At 38.3% G+C, this 18,025-nt stretch overlaps 1 protein-coding gene and 2 pseudogenes across 1 annotated transcript; 1 reads left to right on the top strand and 2 right to left on the bottom strand.

Annotated features, from left to right (window-relative positions):
* Positions 6,068 to 11,151, top strand: LOC104720458 (annotated as a pseudogene).
* Positions 11,865 to 15,128, bottom strand: LOC104719223 (bifunctional purple acid phosphatase 26). Its single transcript, XM_010437087.2, has 9 exons — positions 15,018 to 15,128; positions 14,467 to 14,871; positions 14,021 to 14,132; positions 13,603 to 13,829; positions 13,114 to 13,252; positions 12,783 to 13,003; positions 12,579 to 12,700; positions 12,253 to 12,414; positions 11,865 to 12,178 (listed from the first exon to the last, which is right to left on the bottom strand). The coding sequence occupies exons 2-9, from the start codon at positions 14,833 to 14,835 to the stop codon at positions 12,103 to 12,105; spliced, it is 1,428 nt and encodes a 475-aa protein (XP_010435389.1). The 5' UTR covers positions 14,836 to 14,871; positions 15,018 to 15,128; the 3' UTR covers positions 11,865 to 12,102.
* Positions 16,388 to 17,771, bottom strand: LOC104720459 (annotated as a pseudogene).

The following is an 18,025-nucleotide window of genomic DNA, read 5'->3' on the forward strand; positions in this document are numbered from 1 at the left end:
TATGTGCAGGATATTGAGACCTATTACCCTGAAACTGAGGATCTTGAGACAAATTATTCTATTGCTGATGCTAACGATGGTTCTGTAGAAAGCTTGGTAGCCTCATGGAAACGTTGTATTACCGGTGTGGGTCAGGGATTTGAGAGTGTCGTTGAATTTCGTGATGCTCTGCAGAAATATGCAGTTGCTTGTCGTTTTGGGTACAGGTTAAGGAAGAATGAATCAAATCGTGCATGTGGTGTTTGTTTAGTTGGAGGTTGTCCTTGGAAGATTTATGCATCATGGGTACCATCTGAAAGTGTGTTTAGGATTAAAAAATTTAATAGAAGACATACATGTGGGGGAGAATCTTGGAAATCTGCTCATCCTAAAAAGAATTGGGTAGTGAGTATCATTNGTTGTTTGTGGTGTGACCACCAGTTCCCCTGTAAGTGTTAGTAAACGAAGACGTGTGATGGAAGAACCCAGCATTTTGGTTCAGGATGAGAATGTCACGGAGACAAGGAGACGATCCTTGAGAAATAGGGGAGAAGTTCGAAAGCCTGTAATAGAAACTGATGATGATGAATTTGTCTTTAGTGACGAAGATGATGATGACGACGATGTTGATGATAACGATGTTGATGATAACGATGTTGATGATGACGATGTTGATGATGACAAGGACTATGTGCAGGATATTGAGACCTATTACCCTGAAACTGAGGATCTTGAGAGAAATTATTCTATTGCTGATGCTAACGATGGTTCTGTAGAAAGCTTGGTAGCCTCATGGAAACGTTGTATTACCGGTGTGGGTCAGGGATTTGAGAGTGTCGTTGAATTTCGTGATGCTCTGCAGAAATATGCAGTTGCTTGTCGTTTTGGGTACAGGTTAAGGAAGAATGAATCAAATCGTGCATGTGGTGTTTGTTTAGTTGGAGGTTGTCCTTGGAAGATTTATGCATCATGGGTCCCATCTGAAAGTGTGTTTAGGATTAAAAAATTTAATAGAAGACATACATGTGGGGGAGAATCTTGGAAATCTGCTCATCCTAAAAAGAACTGGGTAGTGAGTATCATTAAGGAGAGGTTGCAGGAGAACCCAAATCAGAAGACTAAGAACATTGCTGACTCGATTTTTCAAGATTTTGGTATTGAACTCAGTTATTGCACTATAAGACGAGGCATTGATGAAGCCAAAGGTGGACTTCATACATCATTCAAAGAGGCATATAAGCATTTACCTCATTTTGTGAATAAGGTAATTGAGGCAAACCCTGGAAGTATGGTTGATCTGGTGGTTGGTGAGGACAGAAGATTTCAGCGGCTTTTTCTGTCTTTCCAGTCTTGTATACATGGCTTTCAAACTGGTTGCCGTCCGCTTCTTTTCCTCGATGCCATTCCATTTAAGTCAAGGTATCATGAAATTTTGTTAACGGCTTCTGCCTTGGATGGAGATGATGGCGTGCTTCCAGTGGCATTAGCCCTTGTGGATGTGGAAACTGATGAAACCTGGCGCTGGTTTCTGGAACAGTTAAAGGTAGCTGTGCCCAGTTTACGAGCTCTTACTTTTGTCTCTGACCGAGAGAAAGGGCTAGCGAGTTCTGTGTTGGAAATTTTTGAGAATGCCCAACATGGTTATTCCATACATTACTTGATGGAGGATTTTATGAGAAGCCTAAGAGGTCCGTTTCTTGGAGATGGGAAGCCATCTTTGTCGTACTATTTACTAGCTGCAGCACGTGCTGATCGTCTTGATGGGTTTAAGGTTTACATCGAGCAAATAAAACGAGTGTCTCCTAGAGCTTATGATTGGGTGATGCAGATTGAATCAAAGCACTGGGCCAGTGCATTATTTGAAGGTGAACCATACAGTCATATTACGTCAGATGTGGGAGAAATATACTCGAAATGGATTGAAGAAATTCAGGAAACTTCCATCGTCCAGAAGCTTGTGATGTTTGTTAATAAAATTGTGGAGTTGGTGAATGGTAGCCAAGAGAAGTCAAAACCGTGGTTCAGCCAACTAGTGCCATCTAAGGAGGAAAGTCTAGTGGAAGAATGCAAGAAAGCAAGCACGCTAAAAGTTTTCTTTTGTTCAGACACGCTTTTCGAGGTTCATGATGGGTCTGTTCAGCTTGTAGACATTAGTAACCAAACCTGCAGCTGTTTCGCGTGGAAGCCCACAGGCCTCCCTTGCCAGCATGCGATTGCTGTCCTAAACACAAAAGGAAGAAATCTATATGACTATTGTTCAAGTTTCTTTACAGTTGAGAGTTACCGTTTAACGTATTCACAAGCTCTAGGAGCAGTTGCGATTGACGAAGCTTTGGTGGAGACTGAAGGCAGCAGCAAAGAAGAGGATGAAGAAGTACTTCCCCCTCTGTTTTCCCGAGTTCAGGGAGTGGAGAAGAGAATCAAAGACCGGAAAAGAGGACGATCCGTGTGCTGTACAAAGTGTGGAGGAGTAGGACATAACAAGGCTACTTGCAAGGAGGATTGATCATCGACGGCCTGCTTCTGCTCACTACATTTGTACAGAGGTTTGCAATGTTCTTCATAGATTTTGTTGGAACTGCAATAACATCCTGTCAGTATCTCTCTCTCTCTGTCTCTCTCTTAGAGTATAAATTAATAAACTGAGAAAGTGTTCTACTCTGTGGTTAAGTATTGCTTTGGATACAATACCATTTTCTGGTCTTCTAACAGTTAGCTGTTTGACTGCGGCCACATTTTATGTAATCTTACTGAATCATATCTGGTGCCAAATCTCAAAACAGTCCGTTGCTTGCATCTGTTATTTTACATAAGACACATAAAGATCACAATGTAAACAGACATGCAGAACAATAAGCTCTGGCACGTAAATCACAGTCAGCTTTCAACATAGGCAGTCTCTAATGTATCAAACCATCTGCAGTGATGCTTTACAATGTAATTTGGTGTGCCTCATCCATAAACTGTGATATTACATGATCGTGTATCATAACTCTTGACGCATAATCTTCAAATAACTAATTCTGGTAATCCAAAATGCTTCCATCCCACCAGCCCAACTTCGTCTTTGACGTCAAGCGTGTACTTGTGTGGGAAAAATATCCTTCTTAGAAAGCTCTGTGCCTCTGTCCCTAGGAAGTAGTTTATATATCTTCCGTAAGTCTTTCATATGAACGCAACTTAATTGACCCGCTATAGTTGGATCAGATCATGTTTCAAACCCCGGAGAGAGTTTCATGTATGTTTCTTTGGATAAACCTCCATGTAAAAACACATCATGGTCGTCCATTTACTGGACTTCTCAACTCTTTGCCGCAGTTTCACTCAATAAAACGTGTATTGTAGACATTTCTTCCATTGGAACAAAGTTTTCTTGAACATACTCTTTTTTCCAAGTAACTAATCTAGCTTAATAATGTTTAAGGGATCTGTCAACGTTATTCTCCAAGTAATATTTTACATACAACTATACAATTCAATCATAACGTATGTACTACATACACACTACTAGCATATAACAAGAGAAAAAATCATGACATATTATCTAAGAAGTTGAAGTAGTCTTTTCATAATTCCATATTAATTTCAGTTGCCACCATCTTGCAGGGGTTTGAAGCTTGATAATGCAAACCTTGTGGAAGATTTCCTTAACACAGTTATACTGAATACATTATTGGCTAATCTAAAATCCCATGTTGGATATGGGTTTCACCCCTCCTTAGCACGCCTCCAACCCAGCCCATTCACGAAATAGTCAACTTAGCCTTTGGAGATATTGACTGACCAAGTCATTCCTACCAGGCCGACTAAGCTTCTAGAAGGCCCAATAAGGACGGATGGCCCATTTAACGACAGCCTACAAAGAAGTCGGTCACCACCTTTGCTCCAAGACAATACCACATTGATCCCGAGGCAGAAGGATGAAACGTCCCATCAATTATAAATACCGAGGGAGCTACGTGCAGAAGGGGACCAAGAAACAGAAGGCAGGAGTCTGGAGTCCGTCCGATTCTACTTTTAAACGTTATTAATCAAATTGAGAATACATAACTCTGTAATAGGTCGGTCGGCTTTTAAACAGACAACTTGTAATTCAACGATCTTTGACAATCTTAAATAAAGTTCTTTGTTTCGCCTTCTTTAATCATAACCATCGAGCTAGTGCAGTCACTCGTTCAACATCCCAGACGTAGACTGAAAGAATACATAATTCCAATTCCTTTCATACTCGAAATGGCATAAAACTTAGCGGGAAAAAAAAGTAACAACGTATTATAATCTTCCCTTATTTAATAACAAGTAATCAAGATTTGGTGAATGAATCTTCACACTTGAATCAAAAGCATAAGGCAACTTAGTGAATCAATTGGCAATCCCGTCAGCCACAACACTCTTGATATAATGCTTCTTAAGCTTTCTCCGTCGAATGTTATTTCCCCTGCGTATTAATTCCACTTAGCTCTGCATCTACACAGTTACTAATATTACTAAAGTGAGAATAAGAAAACTTACCAGTACTGGTTGTGTAACACAAATTCATCCGTTGCTACTTTCTTCCCATCATCATTGCGGTTCCAGTGGTATATGGCGTGTGTTCGGTTCTTTATCTCCAGAGTAGAGTGGCCGTAGCTAGCTTCTCGAAATGCGGAATAATCCGGCTGTGGTTCCCTAAACTTGAAACAAAAAGGTCACATTGTTCTCATTATCCAAAAATATAAATACTACACTACACATAACCTCATAAAATGACGAAGAATAGAACAAAAATGTTACGTTCCAAAATTGATGATGAACAAATAGAATAAAAAAAAGAACAAATACTAAAATTTGTTTTTATTTTATTTTAAAATAAATAGAAATTATGTTTATTAATAATATTTCAATCTTATAATACAATAATATTCATCTTTTTGCACAGTATATTGGCAGAAAATTATTTTTGATACAAAATTTCATGTAAAATTAATCTGAAGGCTTTATTTAAAAATTGTATGAATAGTAAAATAAATTTTAAAGACGTTTATATCGCAAATAAAAACTAAAGAATATTTTAAGTTATTCTTAAAATTTTTATTGTAGGTTAATATTAACTATAAATATTTAATATGATGTATTTAAAATTTAATTCAAAAATTTATTTTTAAATTAATGTAAAATTTATTTTATATATATATTAAAAGTAGTATTTTTTTTTGACTGATTGATTTAATATTCAATATAATTTAACAAATATTATTATTGTTTGGTCTCCAATTATTATTTTGTTTTTTTCTCTGCATTTTTTCCATTCATTCCTCAAAAATTGTTTATTTTGTTCAAAATTATTTTTTTTCATTCATTTTTCTTTTTTTTGTTCCTCTAATGGGCTGTAAAGCTGATCCAAGTAGAAATGTGATATGGCGAAAAGAATTGGGTATGTTTCTTTAAATTGGGCTTTATATATATATCATATTGGGCTTTATTACTTTGATTTAGTTAGTGAATTTTATAATCCCTTGTTTACCAAAAAAAGGTTAAATTGTGTCTACGAGTTTTTTCGAACTGATTTTGTAGCATTAAGGCAGATGTGGGATTAAGCTTGATTGGGTGGCGAAATCTCTTGTGAGAAGTTGAGATTTGTGCCAATTTAAAGAACTTTTTTTTTTTCGTCTGACAATTTTATCATTGTCTTACAATTGAAAAACTTTTTTCTGCTTTCGGGTTTGAGAGTTTCATCTCTTTGAGGACAGAGTAAACTCTGGAGTGAGCCATCTTGGTTATCTTGCACCAGGATTAGGCGGTCTCTGCATATTCCCGCATCTTTTCTGCTAAGCTGAGTGTCAGGAGAGTTCAGTTTCTGCTTTTCTGGATTAGTGATTGATTACTCGATTGATTATTCACTCTCGAGGCCGAGTTCAGTTTTTTTTTTTTTAATTAATATTAAAACTCCCAAATGGGCTGGGCCTTGGCATGTTACAATTCGGACCCAGTACAAAATTAGGGTTTACAGAAAAACGAAATAGAGCAGCCGCCGGCAAGAGGATCGGACCCTGTTGATCACCGGAAACAGAGAGTCAGCGCACCAATCTTGTTCCTGCGAGCCACCTGACCCTCCCGGTGTGTACAACTTCCGACAACCGACATCGACGTTGGCAGTTTCTGACATAGCAAACCGCCAAAACTCAGATCTATCCCCTCCTTTAAACCACCGACGGCTTCGATCTCCCTCGAGCAAGGACAACTTCAAACCGGTCTGGTGGACACACAATTCACGGCAATTGCAGAGGCTGACGGCTCACCCAGACCAACTGCAACCAGAATCCGCGACAGCCAACAAGATCCAAAAGGATCGAGCGCTATAGTCACAGCGAGCCGTTGAAACGGAGGAGCCGAGAAGCTCCGGCGTCCTCAAAACAGGGGCCCTTACACCAGATCTTCTTCTCCACTTACCGGAGCCATAACTACACCGAAGAGAGAGAACCACGCCACCACTGTCGGTAGAAGAGGACCCTTGCTCACTCTTGGATCTTCTTTGCAAAACCAACACCTGCAATTAAGCACATATTACAAAAGAAAAAAGTGGAAACAGGAGATCTACTTTTTTTGTGAACTTCTAAGGAGAGAGAAGAGAGAGAACGGAGGAACGATTGTCCGAGAAAAAAATTGTATACCACTTGAGTTCAGTTTCTTTCGCTCATTGTATCTGTTAAATTTTGGTTTTTGAAAAAGCTATTGAGATCTCTGACTGTGGGTTTTGATTTGGTAATGCTATTGAATCTCTGTTTAAGTTCTTATCGCTGTGATTGCCTTTTGCTCAAATTTCCACTTAAATTTAATATCAGGTTCTTGTCATTATTAGTTGGAACGCTATTCACAAGTTGTTGTTGTGGTTGAGGCTTGGCTCAGTCTAGAAATTGTCAGTTTGGGAAAGACAAATGAACGTATGTAATAGTAGATAGTAGTCTGTTTTGGGAGCTGTTCGGTTTATTCTTTTCATCTTGGTTTCGCAGGCAAAAGTCTTCACCTTGGTAGACCCAGCCAGTTAGTTCTTCATCTTCTTATTTCTAGCCTCACCAACCTTCTGAAGATCTCTGTCTTTTCCAGTTTCAAGAGGAACCAGTAAATTTATTCAATTCGCTAGCGTTGAAATCCCTTTCTCTATTCCAGTTTTACAGTGAGAGAGAGTAATGGCAGCTGGAGAAGAGGAAAGTTTGGTGGTTGTGAATGGAGATGAGGACATTCATGATTCCAGGGAAAAGTTTCTACTTAGATACTTTTTGCAAGAATGGGAGATTGTTAAATCCCTACTTGATGATATTGTTGCAAATGGCCGTGTCGTTGATCCTTCTTCTGTTCACATCATCCGCTCCATTGTAAGCTTGCTTCTTACTCTTTTAGCCTCAGCTTCTTCTTGTGTGACATCTTTGCCGACATTGTTTTTCTGTATCGTAGATGGACAAATACCAAGAGCAAGGTCAGCTAGTGGAACCCTACTTAGAGAGCATAGTTTCACCACTCATGTTAATCATTCGCTCTACAACACTTGAACTGGATCCGAGATCCCATGAAATTCTCGAAATTATCAAACCCGTATGCATCATTATCTACAGTTTAGTTACTGTATGTGGCTACAAAGCTGTAATCAAGTACTTTCCGCATCAAGTTTCCGATCTAGAACTCGCTGTGGCGCTTCTGGACAAGTGCCATAGCATGACTTCTGTTTCATCCTTGAGGCAAGAAAGCACTGGAGAAATGGAGGCCAAATGTGTTACTCTTTTGTGGCTTTCAATCCTTGTGTTGGTCCCATTTGATATTTCTTCTGTTGATACAAGCATTGTCAACGACAAGAGCTTTGGTGTGGACGACCTTGCTCCTCTGGTATTGAAGATTTTGGGTTTCTGTAAGGACTATCTGTGCACTGCTGGCCCTATGCGCAGGATTTCGGCGTTGCTCCTCTCTAAGCTTTTAACGCGTCCGGATATGCGAAAGGCATTTGCAAGGTCTGATCCTATCACCATAGCTTCAGTTTTGAGTTTTGTTTATGTGTTTGTTCTGGTCTGAACACTTGACTTCATCAACAAGATTGTTCGGATTACTCAAATCAACTACTTTTCTTTGTTGCTTTGTGGCATTTCTGTTTCAGTTTTTTTGAGTGGACACATGAAGTTTTATCTTCTGAGGGAGATAGTGTTGTGAACAACTTTTGCTTGCTTAGTGTGATGGAGGCTCTGGCTGCCATTTTTAAGGTTTTTTTTTTCTTTAACCTGGAGTTATTCACTATGTTTTCAATAATGGTCCATATTCCACATGTTAAACATAGATATAGATGCTAGTAAAGTAAATATCCGATTCAATTTACATGTTTTTATTTTGTAGGGAATATTGCTGGTTTTGATTACTTAAGTTTTCGTATTTTGATCTGGGTTTTTATGTCTTAACATTGGCAGACTGCTAGCTGAGAAGTGTTGCTTGAAGCCCTTCCTGTCGTTTTGAAAGATGTGATTATGCTAAGCAAATCAAATGCAGCAACTAGAAGTCCTCTGCTTCGCAAGTATCTGATCAAGTTAACTCAGAGGATAGGGCTTGTTTGTCTTTCTCATCGCTCACCTTCCTGGCGCTATGTGGTAAAGACCTTTTAGCATGTATAAACAACCTTCATGGGCTTTAATATTTTCAAATTTCTGACTATGCCCGTAATTGTCATAATCTCATTCTCAAGATAGTCATCTGAAACTTGTTTGGAACTACCGTGCAGGCTCACACCGCCTCCCTTAATGAGAATATATCTACGAGTTCGACCCAAACGTTGGTGCCGCCTGATCATGTTGTCGCTGCCGTCTCCCAACCAGAAAGTGCAAATGACCAAGATGATGAATATATGGATGTTCCTGAAATCTTAGAACAAATAATTGAAATGCTACTCTCTGGTTTGACAGACACGGTACGTTTAGTGGGTGAGATTCTACTGTTAGGCTGATAACTACAGGTGGTTACATCTCAACTTATACAAGTAAATGACAACATGATAATCTGAGTAAAAGTATGATGCATGTACTAAGGTATAGACTGGAGTGACAGTTAACACTTAAAACAGATATTTTTTTCTTGGATGCTATATATTTGATGGCTTAGCTGCCAACCAGAATATTTCACATGTTACCACTTGCCAGTATTTACAAGCATTTTCCTTTTATATGTTTTTCTATTTTCTGAATTGTGTAGGACACCGTGGTTCGTTGGTCTGCTGCAAAGGGTATAGGTCGTGTAACTTCACGACTAACATCTGTTCTTTCTGAAGAAGTTCTTTCATCTGTACTGGAACTGTTTTCACCAAGAGAGGTACTCAAAATTATTAATGGATATCTCTGGCAGCATAACTTGCATGCTCGATACTCCAATTAAAACAGGCACTGTCTAACTGACAGTTATTGTGATTTTCATGATATTCAGGGAGATGGCTCATGGCATGGGGGTTGTTTGGCTTTAGCTGAACTCTCTCGTAGAGGGTTACTGTTGCCTAAAAGTTTCCCAAAAGTCGTCCAGTTATTGTGAAGGTCGTACTCTTTCCTTGGGTTACTGGGTTACTTATTTCTCTAGTCAATGCATACGAAGCCATCACGTCACTCACCCAAATTATGTAGAAGCTGTATGGATTTACATGTAAATGTCATTTGCAGGCACTCCATTATGATGTTCGTAGAGGTCCGCACAGTGTTGGATCTTATGTACGTGATGCAGCTGCCTATGTTTGTTGGGCATTTGGACGGGCCTATCTCTTTTTATTGATCCTGAAAACGATGACCTGTCTCTTTTTATTCTTATCAAGACTGAAGTGGTAACTACTTTACTGGAAGCTCTTGATGACTATTCAGTTGATAACGGAGGTGATGTTGGTTCTTGGGTTCGTGAAGCTGCAATCCATGGACTTGAGAAATGTACATATATGCTCTGTAAGAAGGTTGAAATGAACTCAACGGGTGATCATAACAATGATTCATCTTCTCTTTTTGATTCAAATCTCGCAAACCATTTGATTGGAGGTATTGTGAAGCAAGGAATGGAGAAAATGGATAAATTAAGAGAAGCCGCTGCAAAAGCTCTTCAAAGGATTTTGTATAACAAAACTGTTACTGTCCCTTTCATACCTCATAGAGAAGCACTGGAAGAAATTCTTCCCAACAAAGCAAACTTACAATGGGCAGTATGCAGATCCTGGAGCCTTGGGTTACTGGAAGCTAAAGATCTTACACAACCACAATCTAGAGAATCTGCGATCTGTGAGGACATCGTCTGGATACTCCAAGAGTACAAGAAATGTGACCGAGTTATCGTACCCTGTCTGAAGGTAAATAAACGATTAACCTCTATTTTCTATGTATTTAGATCTTTAACACTTTTCTTCTGACACAGACAATTCAAGAGCTCTTCTTGGACAGGATTTTTCGGAATCAAGAGGTTGATTCTACAGTTTTACTTGTTCCGATTAGATTTTGCCAAAGCTTATAAATTCCACGCAAAGCTTATGTGTCATTTGATTTCAGGCTTATACGCTGGGTTTCTACATGGGAGTAATGGATTCCTTAGCCATCGAACTAAGAGCTTCAAAGAAATTCGAAAAGGTAGAGACAGGCGTTGTAATACTTGGTTCTATTGCTTCTGTCTCCCAACCCATCAGCGCTCAAGCGTTCTCTCAGCTTCTACCGTTCCTTTCCCACCAATACCCAAAGGTCACTTCGCTGCATTGTCAAACTCTGTTTAGGAAATTCATGTTGGTTACATGACTTAATTGTGTTCACTTGATCCAGATTCGAAATACGGCGGCTTTACATGCCTATTTTGCGCTCCTTCAAAACAAAATCTTAGTACCGGAGGACAAGATTGAGAATGTGAAAGATATATATTGTCTCAGACTTGTTGGGATGCTGACATGGATTCAACCCAATCTCAGAGGTTAGCTTTGTGTGAATTGATTAGTTTAGATCATGGAATAGTGTTCAGGACCAAAAACAGAAGGGTGACTAGGGATATGATGACGACTTTGGACGAGAATGCGTCTTACTCAGCTTTAGTCGAGTCCTCTGGCTTCTCTGATTGATAAGTAAATGCATTGTCCTCGAGTGAATTTGAATACTATGTTTTCGTCTTGTTTTTCTGAGTAATGCAATTTAGCAATTAAGACCATCTCCAATGGTTTTCCCTATATTTATCTCTAAAATAAAGAAACTCTCTATATATATAGAAAATATAGCTTTATTCTACTGTGATATTCAAAATAATACAATAAGCTGAAAAAGAAATCACTAATCATATGGACAATGGACAGGTGGGTTCCTGAGAACAGTTATAAGCTCCTAAGATCTCAAATCATAACGCAACTTGGCTTTATCACAGTATCACAGTATGATTTAAGAAAACAATGTTAAAATGTAATCATACTTGTACATGTGTATCAGTTGGCTAGAAGAAAAATTGGGTATCAGTTTGGTGTAGCAAGAATTTTTTTTGTCAAGTTTTAGGCAGAATTTAGTGTAGGAAGATCGGTGATTAAACCCATTATTGTGAATAAATTTATTGTTAGGGTGTTTTTACCTAATTAAAAACACAAATATGTCCTATTTTTACTTCTTTTTTTTGTCATAAAATTGTCTCTACCATTAGGATTTACAATTTACCAATTGATTAACGTAATTTAAAGTATTTTTGATAGTTTCAAATAAGATTTTCTGACCAAATGCTACATGGAGGATTTGTTAATCCCATCTGCCTCAACCGAAGAATACAAAAATTAGAAATTAGAAGAAAAAAAAAAGATTAGAAATTGATCATACACGATCAAAGCTGCTACGCATCGTGAAGTTTGGGTTGAGATTATTTCTCAGCAAAAACTTATCAATTGAGAAGTTATGTAGTGGAAGAGGTTTCCTTAACACAATTATACTGAATACATTATTCGCTAATCTAAAATCCCAGACGTAGACTGAAAGAATACATAATTCCAATTCCTTCATACTCCAAATGGCATAAGACTTAGCGGGAAAGAAAAGTAACAACGTATTATAAGCTTCCCTTATTTAATAACAAGTAATCAAGATTTGGTGAATGAATCTTCACACTTGAATCAAAAGCATAAGGCAACTTAGTGAATCAATTGGCAATCCTGTCAGCCACAACACTCTTGATATAATGCTTCTTAAGCTTTCTCCGTCGAATATTATTTCCCCTGCGTATTATTTTCACTTAGCTCTGCATCTACACAGTTACTAAGATTACTAAAGTGAGAATAAGAAAACTTACCAGTACTGGTTGTGTAACACAAATTCATCCGTTGCTACTTTCTTCCCATCATCATTGCGGTTCCAGTGGTATATGGCGTGTGTTCGGTTCTTTATCTCCAGGGTAGAGTGGCCGTAGCTAGCTTCTCGAAATGCAGAATAGTCCGGCTGTGGTTCCCTAAACCTGAAGCAAAAAGGCCACACTGTTCTCATTATCCAAAAATATAAATACTACACATAACCATGCATAGGAGAGCCATTATTATCATTATGATCAGTTCTGAAGAAGTTCAGCGGCTCAACTTTTAGATATAGGTCTACTGTATGACTGAATGTCATGTTACTCACCTTGCCGCCAGACCTTCTTGATTTCCTCCATCTCCAACTGTGATATAAACTGGAGCCGATTTATCTGGAACTGGGAAACGATCTCCGCTTGACACGTTATACCGCACATTCGATATTCGGTACTGAGATGAATGACAAAACAAAAGATTTTACTAAACACTGAAGCACAAAATCTATGAGGAGTTTATGGTAACAAGCAAGTACCGATCTCTCGTAGGCATGAACATGCCCAGCAAAGATTACATCAACTTTGTGTTCGACAAACCACTTCTCAAAGGCTGCTCGCATGCTTTCACCCTCCATGAAGTGTGCTTCATTAGTGTTGTAAATTGGGACGTGCATCAGAACAATTAGCCAAGGAGTTTTCTCCCTGTCAACTCTTTTAAGCTCTTCACTAAGCCAGTGCCATTGCGGGGTATACTTCACTGCACAGCAATCAGAAAAAGTCATGCTTAACTACTCATTCATGTAAAAAAGATTTATTTCCTAAGTAACAGTTACAAGCAGGGATGTAACTGAGCAATTGAGATATTACCAAATGGCGAATAGCTGGAGAGGACAATGATGTGAGCTGATGCACGCCTAACAGCATACCAGAGAGGATTGCTACTTTTTGAGGCTAAGTAAGGCGTAGTGTAACGCTGAAGGTAGTTCTTGAAAGGTGTCACTTCCCCCTGTCAATGTTTTACATGTTTGAGAACTTTCAGGAGGAACAAAAACAGAATTCAAGCGCAACAATCTGAATAGTGAGAAGTTACGACTAGTAGCTATAACAAAAATTTCATGCTCCTATATGTTTAATCATATAAAAATTCATGTAACCAATTCTTTTATCTCTTTTAAGCTTCAGAGTACTTTCTTAAGCACCTGTAACAATTGATCTATGTCAGAGAAACTGTTAAAATGGAAGATTTGTAGCATTGGAACCACTCAACTTGTTGGTTCCATGGGTTCGAATTATAAGGATAACCTATATGTTACTTGGGTAGGTAGTAAGACAGCGCATGATGAATCAGTATTATACCATGTATGGCATGTAATCAACTTCATGATTTCCTGCAGACCAGAGCCACGGTTGATAAGCGGTACTACGCTCCACAAAACGACCCCAGCTGTCCCATCTCACACCAACGTCGTTATACTGATATCTGTCAGCATAAGAAAGATCTCCAAGAAATAAGACAGCTTGAGCTCCACTCTGCATATAGTGTTCCAGTGTGGATAACGAGTTGAATGTTTGGCCCATATCGCCTACAATTCGTAAGTTAAACTGAGTTTGGTTAGTACAGAGCCGGAGAAACAAGTCAAGTAACTCTCGTTGAAACACTAAATCAAGTTATCTCTGCAATGAATCTTAAAAAACAAAGTCTTGGAACAAGCACATATGCGTTTAGATTAATAGAAAGAAGATAAAGTAAATCTTTACAAAAAACGTGACATACCTATAATACCAAACTTGTAAGAAGCATCTGGATGCACATGTGGTGGTGTAACAAACCAAAACTCCCGAGAAGATTCACCACTTTCGATCTTGTAATAGTATTTTGTATCGTACTGACAACCAACATATATGGATTAGCATCATCCCAACAAATAACAGGTAGTGTATAGAATCATCATGTACACACTTTGCCACACAAAATGAATATTTAATATCATTTCCACAATAAGCAAAACCTTCTTGTATTGTTACCTCAAGGACAGGGACAAGGAAGTAATAATGTAATCTAACCACCAAATACATACTAAGATCACATAACTTCCTAAGGTAAAAAAAACATTGATATTAATTCCACTTTGTAAATGCATACTAGTGTTACAATACAACAGACAAACAACCATTACACAGTCCCATAGCCACCAAGTCATCTTGGAATAATTTTTTTACCTCAAGGCCAGATACAAGGCAGTGATGAACAAACCCAGATTTGTATTTGTAAAAGGTGTAGTTTGAGTATGTCCCTTCAGCAGTAAACTCATACTTCCCTTGAACCGTACCGTAATGTACTTTACCCGAACCAGGCTCATCAGGTGTCACCCATGAGACGATAACAGCTTTACCATCATAGTCACCTTGAGTTATATGCACTTGTTGTGGAGCATTATACCCTTTTGGTACTTTGAAAACATGATGGTCAAGTGGGATATCAACGGCGGGCCATTCGGATCGGATGAAGCTACTTGTGATTCCCGCATCTCCTCCGTAAAACAAGGCTGAGCTCAAGAACACAGAGAGTATCAGTAAATGATTCATCATCGCAATGAATCTCCCAAATCTCGACTCAGTTTTAACCTGTCGTAGACACAAAGGATTTGGATCTCTTAAGTTAAAATCGCAAATCTAATGCAAAAGCTGAAACCATAATAATAGATTTGGCAGATTCAGAATCAAACAAATCTATGAATCAATCTGAGATTGAATGAGTAATATATTAATACCTTTGGAAGTTGAACAAGACATTTGGTATTGATGAATAACCTCGTCAGATATATATGATTGGGAACTATTTGGAGAAGATGGATGATACATACGTGGAGCTTTCTAGCTGAGGCTAATGGATTGGGTTTTAAGCATTAAAAGCGCATAAAACGTAACCTTTTAACCAAGTTTTAATTTAATCCGTTAGAAATAGTTTGTGGTGTCAATAAGATTAGAGCAAGGGCATCGGCGTCGACATGGGCCGTCCCCAAAATTTTTGGTTTTTAAATAAACGAAAAATGGCCCATTAACGAAGAAACGTATCTACAAAGGGGACGTTTTTCGTTCATCGACTTGGCCACGTGGTTGTTTCTGATTGGAAGAAGAAATAGTCTAGGGTAAACACAAAACAATTTTTTAAGACAAACTTCGCGACTTCTCTCTTCTATCTCGACGGTGAGGCGATCTTCTGTATCTTCCGAAGGCGATCCGATCTTCTCACCGGAAGTCCTCGACGAATTCCCGTCTCGTTTATGGGATAAAAACAGAATGACAAATGTTATAAGATCATGCATAATACTCCATAATATGATTGTCGAAGATGAACGACATACATACAGTTACCGAAACATTGTTTCTGAATTTCAACAAGGAGAACATGTGGATCAAACATATACCGTTGGTGCCGCCGTTGTGGGTTCAAATATCAGCGGTACAATTACTCGTCAAACAAGAATTCGGGATAAACAAGCCCATGACCAACTAAAACAAGATCTGATTGAGCATATTTGGACTAATTTTGGACATCTTCCATATAATGAAGATTGATTTATAAATTTCTATGAGTTGAAAAAAATGTTTGTTTTTGTTTTGATGTTTTTATGTTTTATGTTATTAATTTTCTAATTGTATGTTTTTGTTTTTCAATTTTAAATTAATGTTTAAATTTTAAAAATATTATTATTTTATTCGGGGGACCAATTACAAATAGACACCAATGCTCTTACTAAAAATAAGAAACTTTCAAAATATTATTATTAAAATCGAGGGACCAAAAACTGTCCCCCACCAATGCCCTTGCTCTTAGTTTACTCTTGTCTGTAAAATTTTAGTAACAAGTTCTGAGTTTTTTCTTTTCTTTTCTTTTAAAACGTCTATGGGTATTTAAATTTTATTAATACTAGATATCAAACAAAGAACAAACCCCAGACACGTAAGTAGTATAACAGATTGTTGGAGAAAAATGAGCACTAAGTAAAACAACGAGTCATGAAACTTATTCGCTTAGAGTGCATCGATGACAAACTTAAGTAGCTGCAGCAATAATACATCAGAAGGGTCAATGAAGTTACGAACAAAACGACCTACAATGGATATGATATGATGATTATTACTCTTCTTCATCAGCATCTTCTTCATCAGCATCTTCTTCATCATCATCATCATCAACTTCTTCTTCTTCATCTTAATTGTTTTCTAGCCGGCGGATGCAAATATTCATTTTCATATTAACCATCTGACCCTGGAAATAGTAAGGGACCAACATGAAGTCCTTCTCTGGAGTTCGATAGCTCACTTTCTGAATCCTATCCATCTCCTCCACTTCAAACGTCATAGTTTTACCTCCAGACTTGTAAGAGAGATGATAGGAGAACTCCCCAACTCCTGGAGCAGAAGGTGCAATACAATTCACAGTCACGTAAAATCCTTGCGGCTCCTTAAAACAGTGAACCACAACCAAGGGACCATCTGCGGATTCCTGAAGGACTTATGTCCAGCCATGCGCCAGAGGAACGGCCACACATGAATTTATTCCATGAGTCGTCGTCTTCGTCGTAGTGGTTAGCATCGTAGTGACAATAGAGATCCTTGTACACGCCGCTGTAGTCACAGTCTGGTTCAGGACAATAACACGGAGCGAACCTGCATTTCTTCTCATGGGCTAACTCTTTCCCATAAGAGAACTTCTCAGTACAACCAAGTCTGGCGGTTTGGGCATGGCACAATGACAGCTTCAACAACTCTCTCCATTATCCTACATCGAAAGTTACCAATAGGTAAAGTGCAAGCAGGGCATTTGTTCCTCGCTTTAGTACAACAAGACGAACAAGCTATATGTCCATTGTCACACTGAGAAAGCAAAAGCAAAACTCACAAGTCAATGAAACTATAACACCAAAATACAAATCAAACTGGTAAATTCATATGTTATCTGGGAAAGAACAGTGACTGTAATCAGATTAACATCTAATAAGGCTTCTAATCTCACAAATATGCAACATTTATCACCAAATCATCATCCATAAACCCTAAATCACAATACAGTTTTTCAAAACTCACAAGTCAATGATACTATAACACCAAATACAAATCTAAAACTGGGAAGGAACAGTCATATCTATATACACTAGTAACCCACAATTTAGTGACTGTAATGATATTAACATCTATTAAGGCTTCTAATCTCACACATATGCAACATTTATCACCAAAATAATCATCCATAAACCCTAAATCACACTTACAATTTTTCAAAATTCTGAATCAAACCCAGAATAAGGAAGGAACAGTGGGATGAAGTAAGAAATTACAAAGACCTGAAAGATAGGAATCGTGAGTGCGTGACAACAAATGGGACAATCGAGGAGATCTAGCTCGAACATTGTCGCAGATCGCGTCACCTCATCTCCTCCTCCACCATTCTCGGCTTCTTCTTCAGCAACGGCGGGAGCTCGTTGTCTCTTACGGCGGCTGCTCGAAGCTTCTCCATCCATGGCTATTGGATTCGCTACTTCGTGGAGTAAACCTTAAATCTTCCCGCCGGAACGTTTTCCACGTAGAGACTGAATGTCTTATCTTATTGATGATTGCATGGACAATTATATACAAAGCTTTACAAAGTATCTATAGAAAGTCAATTATTCTTTACAGTAAATAAGAGAGAGATCTATGGGAGTGATTGAAGGGAGTAATCACAGGGATTAGCTGTTATGATTCTCCATAATATTCCAGAGGGTTTTAGGATCAT

Source organism: Camelina sativa, chromosome 10 (genome assembly GCF_000633955.1).
Source record: "Camelina sativa cultivar DH55 chromosome 10, Cs, whole genome shotgun sequence".
Classification (NCBI taxonomy): Eukaryota; Viridiplantae; Streptophyta; class Magnoliopsida; order Brassicales; family Brassicaceae; genus Camelina; species Camelina sativa.